Source organism: Mastomys coucha, unplaced genomic scaffold (assembly GCF_008632895.1).
Source record: "Mastomys coucha isolate ucsf_1 unplaced genomic scaffold, UCSF_Mcou_1 pScaffold23, whole genome shotgun sequence".
In the NCBI taxonomy this organism is placed as follows: domain Eukaryota; kingdom Metazoa; phylum Chordata; class Mammalia; order Rodentia; family Muridae; genus Mastomys; species Mastomys coucha.
Genome location: NW_022196906.1, coordinates 2,582,508 through 2,591,165, shown reverse-complemented (window position 1 = coordinate 2,591,165; position 8,658 = coordinate 2,582,508). Strand labels below are relative to the sequence as shown.

The following is an 8,658-nucleotide window of genomic DNA, read 5'->3' as shown; positions in this document are numbered from 1 at the left end:
TGGATTACTGAGTCCTACCTGGGCTGTTTGTCTTTGTTACAGAGATTAGAAGACTAGTACCTTTCAGTTTGTCCTATTGCTGATAGTTTCTTACACACTCTCCTTTATTATGTGCTTTATATTTGTTAATCCCACTGAATGACAGTGGAGACCATTACCCAAATTCTTTAGTCATATTAAGCAAGCTTTATTTTCTTAGGGTTATCTCCCTAAAGTGGGATTTGAAAAAAACTCTCTAGCCAGGCAGTGGTGTCGCATACCTCTTTAAGAGCAACAAACTCAGCCAGGCAGTGGTGGTGGCTCATGCCTTTAATCCTAGCACTTGGGAGGCAGAGGCAGGTGGATTTCTGAGTTGAGGCCAGCCTGGTCTATAGAGTGAGTTCCAGGACAGCCAGGGCTACACAGAGAAACCCTGTCTCGAACCACCCCCCCCAAATAAAAATAAATAAATAAAAAGAAAAGAAAGAAAGGAAAAAAGTAGGATTTGAAAAACTATCTTTGAACACAAGAGAAGATAGGGTTTATATAGTCAAGAAACCCCAAAACAACAAAAAAAGCCCTGCACAACTAGGAGGTTTTCAAGAGTTGGGGAATTTCCAGAGGAATTTTGGTTACGTAGGAACTTGGCTGAACATTTTAAAATTATTTGGAAAAACATCTTATCAGGGTATATTCAATGTGTGACTCAAACTCCATAGCATGGGGAATACATTAAATTCCAGAAACAGGTTAAAGCAGGTCAGTTTGAAATTTTCAACAAAAGGAAATGAACTTGTTCTGACCTTATAACAAAATGGGCTTCCATTCTTAAGATGGAGATAGGCTGGTCCATCAGTATTTTTACTTCATTAGGTTTTTAATTTTTACTTATGTGTATGTGTCTGTCTGAATGTATTCCATGTGAGTGCAGGTACCAGAGGAGAGCATAAAAATTTCTAGACCTGGCATTACAAGCAGTTGAGAGCCATTTCACATAGGTGTTGGAAAACAACTCTGGTACCCTGAGCCATCTCCACAGTGAATTTTTTCACTTCTTTAACAGAGTCTTTAGAAGAGCAGATCTCTTTAATTTTGATGATGATATTTTATCAGTTTTATCTTTTATGGATTAAAGTTTTGGTCCTTATATAAAAATTCTGGTTTTGAATATTAAATCCTGTTCTTCAGAATGCTAAGCAGAGGCTCTACTACCTGTCTGAGCTCTACTACCAGGCTCCTTGGCTTTGTTTTAGATTTATTTTTTTACCGTATTTAATTATGTATGTCTCAGTTATGGTTACCATTGCTGTGATGAAACACATGGCCAGAGCAACTTAGGCCAAAGCAAATAAACAAGGATTTATTTGGCTTATGCTTCCACTTCACAGTTCATCATAAAAGGGTAGGAACTCCAGCAGGCTGGAGCATGGAGGCAGGAGCTGATGCAGAGGCTGTGAGGAGTGCTACTTACTGGCTTGCTCCCATGGCTTGCTTAACCTGCTTTTTTAAAGAACTTAGGACCGGGCTGGTGAGATGGCTCAGTGGATAAGAGCACTGACTGTTCTTCTGAAAGTCATGAGTTCAAATCCCAGCAACCACATGGTGGCTCACAACCACCCATCATGAGATCTGACACCCTCGTCTGGTGGGTCTGAAGACAGCTACAGTGTACTTACATATAATAAATAAATAAATCCTTAAAAAAAAAAAAAACGAACTTAGGACCACCAGCCCAGGGGTTTCCCCACTCATAATGGGCTGGGACCTCCTACAGTCACTAATTATAAAAAGTGCTTTACAACTGGATCTTATGGAGCTATTTTTCAATTGAGGTTCCCTCCTCTCAGATGATTTTAGCTTACGTCAAGTTGACATAAAACTCCATCGCAATATGTAACTTCATGTGGGAATGTGCACAGGAGTGTAGGTGCCCAAGAAGGCCAGAAACTTTGAATTCCCTGGAGCTAGAGGTTCAGAAGGCTGTGAGCTTCCTGACATGGGAACTGATCTCTGGTCCTCTGTTAAGAGCAGCAAGTGCTCTTGAGCACTGAGCTCTCGCTCCAGCCTTCTGGTCTAGATAGAACATTCAGATACAAGGAAGGACAAAAGGCCTTTTCTTGCATTTAAGGATATGGTTCATCCTTAGTTTATTTTTTGTATGTAGCATAGGTCAAGGTTTTGTGCTTTAAAAAGAATTTGCATGTGGAATCCAGTTGTTTAGCCTTTTTTTCAAAAGGGAGTAGAACATAAGTAGATGTTCAGGGAACTTCCTCTGAGAAGTCTTATTTAGTAGGTTAAATATTTGAGAAACATTGCTGCAAAAGGTGGCGAGAGTGTGGTGTATTGTGCTTCAAGATAGGAGAGTGAACTCTGGAGCAGGATTGCGTATTACTCTGTTATGAAATATTAATAGATAATGACTTTTGAAATTGTGTTAAGCATGAAAAAGACAATGTCTATAACATTGTGTTTTACATGCCAACTTTTGCCCATTTCTAAGTTCAGACTTTTTCCTTTTTTGTGGTATAAGTGGAATGAAACAGAAAAAATAATAGAATAAACCAACACAATGAGAATGTGGTGTGTGACAGTTTGGTTTCTGTTAGACTAAATGTCTACTGGGTTGTGATATAAACGGGTTTTTGTGGGGTATAATGAAGATGATTTGAAAGTCACTCCTGTAGAATAATCAGTTTATTTTTGATATGAAGTACTTAAAAATAGTTTTCGTTTCACATTTTAGGTGTGAGTTCTTGATACGGATGAAGGGTCAGGAGTTTGTTGATGAGATTCAAGCTAGATATCCTCATCTTCTTGAGCAGGTAAACCAATTTTAAAATTTACATGAGAGCTGGTTAGATGGCTCATTTGGTAAAGTTCTTACTACACAATATGATGCCTTGACCTCAGATCCCAGTACTACATACAAAGCTGGGCGTGGTAGCATGCATCGGTAACCCCAAGATGTTAGAAACAGGTGAGCCCCGGAGGTCACTGGCCAGATAATTCAGTGAGTTCCAGGTTAAATGAGGCAGAGACCTTGTCTTAATAACACACCTGTGTCTACCTTTGTCTTTCACATGTGTGTACACATAGATACCTATACCCGTGTGACCAGGTTCATATACTCTCTACATATACAAACAAAAATACAGCATTGAACTATACTATGAAATAATAATTACAGAAATCTTAGAAGTGATACTTACTTTATTTCATTTACATAATTTTAAAGCAAAATTGGAGTTTATTAAATGTTTATAGCATTGTAAGCACTGTAGTTAAGAAAAAAAGTACTTAGGAAGAAAGATACACCTAGGTTGGGTGTGTGCTTAGAAGAGCTGGAGTTTAAGTTACATGGCCTGTAGCCACAGTAATGGCATCCTTGACAGTTTTGTTGCTAGCTTGCTGTTCAGGGTTCTTTATAAATGTTGTATTTTACTTTTGCTCTTTTGAAAAATATTATATCCAGCCACTGTACAGAGTTTTTTTTTTCATTTGTTTTTAAATGTGGTTAAAGAGGTATCTTCAATGTCTCTTTAGTCTCTTCTACAAAAAACAACCAAAAACTTGTTGAGCTTTCAAGAGTTACTCAAATGAAATATCACTTTCCAAATGGAATGAGGTGGCACTATTGTGTTTTCCTGTTCTTTAAAACAGAAGCTACACTGGAGTTGTAACTTGGATAAAAGTATAAGCATATAACTATGATAATTATGATGAAACCAAACAAAGTAAAGTATATGTGTAAAACTCTATTTTTAGAGTTTGGGGACAGGGTGTCCTTGGGCTTGCCTTGAACTCCTGATCTTCTTGCCTCAGACTCCTAACTGTTGAAATTACAGGAATGTGCTAGCATACCTGGAGTTTCCAAAAGGATGCATCCATTCACTTAAATGTCTATTGGCTTGGCTGGGGTGGCGCACTCCCGTGATCCCGGTTCTTGGAAAGCTGAGGCAGGAAAGATTCCCAGAGTGCTAGGCTAGCCTCAGCAGTAGAGTGAGATCCTCAACTCTGCTCTTTAAGCTGTTGACATTCCTGATTTATCTGTCAAATGTTTTTTTATTTCATAGCTGTTGTCCACTTCAGACACCCCAGGAGAAGAAAATGCTGACCCTCCAGGTAAGTAGGAAATAGTTCAACTACAACTATGAATTTTTGTAAGAGTGTTAAGAATGAAAGTATATTAGAGAAAAGGGTGGTGGCACTGTTGAAGTCATAGGGGCAACTTTGAGATGTTAACTAGAAAATTTATGCTCTCACTGAGATTCATGACATTTATTATATATTATTATATAAAGAGCTGACATATGAGCATATGAAGCGACGACACATGCAGAAAACAAATAGCTTGAAGCGCACCAAATGAAAGCTTTACCTCCAGTGAGGAGAAGGTCACTGTGCCTAGAATGTGTTAGAAGAGGCCAGTCTGCAGGTATTGATGGTGGAGCTGGAGATAAAATAGTGCAGGGGGCTCTGCATGAGAGCTGAATGTAACCAGATCTCACTAGTTATGTGTGTGTGATCTACATGGGTTGTGGTTAAATAACTGTCACTTTATGTGCTGATCATATCAGAAGGGGAGTGCTGGTTCTGGTTAACCATTTGAAGAGAGGCATTGGCAGCTTTGCAGCTGGTACAGAGAAAGATGACTGAGATTTCTAAAAGTCATAGAAACCTTGACTCCAGAGTAGATAGGCCTTGGTCATGGAAACTATGCTCTACGGGGTAAGGTAGAATAAGGTACTGAATCATGTGTGAGAGAAAGGAGTACCTGAGGATGTGGTAACTGTAAGGAACTGGACAGAGTGAAGTAGTAGATACCTGCTCTTATTCAGTGTTTATGTTGGCTAGAACCCAGAGCCTATGCACGCTCTGCCACACTGCACCATGCTATTCATCTTGCTTTTGTTTTCCTTATAAAGTCACTTTGCCCATAATGATTGTTGCACATTTTTTCTTTATAGATTGCTGCTTTTAATTTTTAAAATTATTTTTAAAAGAATGTATGAGAGATTGCATACATGACATGTGCCATATAGAGATGTACACATGTAGAGATCAGAAGAATCAGTTTTCTCTTAGTTTTATGTAGGTTTTGGGGATCAAATTCTGACTTGCCTGGGAAGTGCTTTCTTGTCTCAGCCATCTGGATGGCATTCACACAACTTTCCCCATTCATATGACAACACGGAGAAAGTAGGAGAGTGAAGAGAACTTCTTTTAGAATCACTCTCTCTGTACCTCTTTCTTCCCTTCTCAGTTTTCCCCCTCTTTCTTCATTCATTTTTGTTTTGTTTTGTTTTGTTTGTTTTTTGGTATTTTCGAGACAGGGTTTCTCTGTGTAGCTCTGGCTGTCCTGGAACTCACTCTGTAAACCAGGCTGGCCTCGAACTCAGAAATCCACCTGCCTCTGCCTCCCAAGTGCTGGAATTAAAGGTGTGTGTCACCACTGCCCGGCTCTTCATTCATTTTTGATACAGGGTCTCATAATATGCCCCTGGCTGGCCTTGAATTTTGGATCCTCTGGCTTAAGGCTCTGAGATTACAGATATATGCCACTTCACCTGGCTTTGTCCACTGGATTATGTTCACTCATGCTAATCTGTAAATGTTGCTTTGATAGTGACAGGTCACTGGAAACTGCTGGAGTAAATCTTTATCTGGTAGCTGGCATTTGACAGACACAAGTTGATTGTACTTTTGGCAAAATCTCTGGGCACATCCTTAGCTGGCCCTGAGCTTGGGATGCTACTGCTTCCAGCGCGCTCCCGCTGCCGCAGGGCAGGGATGATAAACACACTGCACCACACTGAGCTTTTGTCCTCAACACACTCACTTTGGGTGGCTTCCCTGATACCACTCTTTAAGGTTTTTTCCTGTTAAGATGATTTTGAACAGTTTCCTCTGCTAGTTCCTTTTTCATGATAGCCTACTAAATGAAGTGTACTTTATGCTCAGGTGTCAGTTACCTGCGTAAATCTTAGAAGTGCTTCCATTTCTGCCTACAATAGCTGTCTCAGTAAATATGTCAAAGCACTAGGTTTCCTCTGATTCATTCTTGAGATGTTCTCTGACTTTCCCCATCTCAGTTCATAACACCCAGCTACAGAACCAACTGGGCTATTTTCCTGAGAAATCTGTTCTGCCTTCACAGCATGTCCTGATACTTACCATTTCTTAGTCCACGATACTCTGCAAAAAAAAAAAGAAGATATCCTATAGTTCTTCCTGATTCCAAATCCATCTCTGCAGCATCACTAGTCACCTCTGTATAGCCCTCTGCTCAAGTTCCTCCTACAGTATTCTGGCAAACTTAGGGTGATGTAGACACTCCTTACAAAGCTGTATACCATGGCTACTGTCCCTGCTGTCTGCCACCATCTATAGTTCTTGACTGTGTTAAGCTTTTGTGCTGGTTAAGGCTAGTCTTGCTGTTCTCTTTCAGATGTTCTCATTACTTACTTTGTCTTTTCAGTTTTAGGGTTTTTATTTTTAAATGTTATTTTCTGGATGGGGTGTTGAGGATTAAGGTTGTCTTAGTATTTCTTCAAACATACTTTTGACCACAGTTGCTCTCTACACCCTTTTGTGTGTTTATTGTATCAGTTTCCAGTAGATGGCAGTAAAGTATCTTGGAAAAGTACAGCTGTACTGTCACAGAAGCACAGTATAACCTTGCACTGACCCTGTTAACAGAAAATGCCTCCCTATGTGTCCCATGGCCTCCTGTTCCCTGCATTCATCACCTCATATTCTCATCTTTATAACCTCCATTCAGAATAACAGTACTTTTGCTTATTTGTGTTTTTATTACATCTTTATGCTGCCCATCCTTGTTTTCTCTGCCTCACTTACATCCCTGTTTAGACATTATTCATCATTCAAGTCTGATACATATCCATTGGTGTAACTCCAACCCAAGTGCTTCACGTGTGCTTGGCAAGAACTCATTACTATGCTAGGCCCCACCCACACCTCAACTCTTTATGGGAGGCAGGGAGTAGATGCATGCATGCTTGCTAGAAATGGAAGACAAGACCTCTACCCAGGCCACACCCCTATTTCTTAATTCCGTGTATTCTAAGCATTCTGTCATAGAGTTTTACCCCCATCTTAACCTTATTTCCTACTGTTTGTTTGTTTGTTTGTTTTTGAGGTGGTAGCTTTTTAAAATCTTGCTTATGAGTGTCAGGAAAGGACCCAGGGCTTTGTCTGTGCTCTCACATGTCTAGTTCCTACTGAGCTTTACATTTGCCCTCCTTTCCTGCTTGAAGATAATTTCTCATATCTACATTTTTGCGGTACACTGGTTTTAATAAATGAATGTATATTAGACTCTTTTGGGTTAATTTTTTTTCATATTTGTGTGTATATGTATCTACGTGAGAGAGAGACACACAGAGACAGAGACATGGAGACACAATTATTTTAGGAGTCAGACCTTTCCTGTGAGTTTCAGGAATTAAATTTGGGTAAACTTGTGCAACAAACACTTAGCCATGAGCCATCTTGCCTACCTGATTTTTGAGGAAAAAACTATAGTGTATGTGTGGGTGCACATGCTACAATGTGTGGATGGAGGTTAAGAGTGCACCTTTGGGCACTGGAGAGATGCTCAGCAGTTCTGAGTACTAGGTGCTCTTCTGGAGGACCTAGGTTCAATGCCCAACACTTACATGGCAGCTCACAACTGTCTGTGGCTCCAGTTCCAGGGCAGCTGGCACCTTCATACAGACACACATGCAGCCAAAACACCAGTGCCATAAAAGCAAATATTTTTTTTAAAAAAGAGGACAACTTTGGAGATTAGTTCTCTTCTCCCCGCTTAGGATCCTGTGAATTGAACTGAAAGAGTTAAATTTAAAAACTTGTGCTGGCTAATGAAAAAACTGCAGGTTTGAAAAAAACAAAGTGGACCAAGGTCGAATATGTCCAAATAAGCCTAGGCAAAAGCAAGCTGTTACTAACAGGTCAAAAAGATATAGAAGAGAAAACATGCAAGGACATGTCTGGGCAGGCACTGAGTAGTGGGCCATCTGGTCCTCTTAGATATGGTTTAAGGTCAGATGCTCTGTTGACTCAGATTAACACCAACCTTAGGAATTTTCCACTCTGTTTTGCACGTAATATAGTTGATATTTAAACTAGCCAATCATGTATAGCCACACTGATTCCTTTGTTCCCCCAGACCTTTTTCCTATATAAACCCCTAACCCCTGAGCCTCGTGGTCGATTCCGATGTCTCCTGTGCGAGATATGAGTCGGCCCAGAGCACTCCAAAAATTAAACTGCCTCGTGTTTACATCAAGATTGGTCTCTCGAGATTCCTTGGGTGCATGTCCTCCCGAAACTTGAGTGGGGGTCTCCCTAGGGGGTCTTTCAGAACGTAGGCTGTCAGGCTTGGCAGCAAGTGCCTTTACCACTGAGCCTTCCCAACAACACTGTTGGAATGTTTTTATTTTTTAATTTTTTTTAAGTTTTATTGCATTATAATGAGAAAAGTTACATGATATCAATTTATCTGAATTTGCTAACATTTAAAAACATTTTAAGTAAATAGAATTAAATCACATTCTAATTTTTCTTTTGTACCCCAACTCTTCCCAGAGATTCCCCTTCAATATCTACAATATCTTTTTTTTGTCATATTCTCTCTCTCTCTCTCTCTCTCTCTCT

General features: G+C 39.9%; 1 protein-coding gene across 4 annotated transcripts in view; it reads left to right on the top strand.

Annotated features, from left to right (window-relative positions):
* The window catches only part of LOC116072810 (baculoviral IAP repeat-containing protein 2), an 18,637-nt gene that overhangs the window by 6,543 nt on the left and 3,436 nt on the right, over window positions 1-8,658 (top strand). For all 4 annotated transcript variants that reach the window (XM_031344374.1, XM_031344375.1, XM_031344372.1 and 1 more), the window contains 2 exons: window positions 2,723-2,801; window positions 4,053-4,101. In XM_031344374.1, the coding sequence (XP_031200234.1) occupies window positions 2,723-2,801; window positions 4,053-4,101 (128 nt within the window). The remainder of the gene's footprint in view (window positions 1-2,722; window positions 2,802-4,052; window positions 4,102-8,658) is intronic.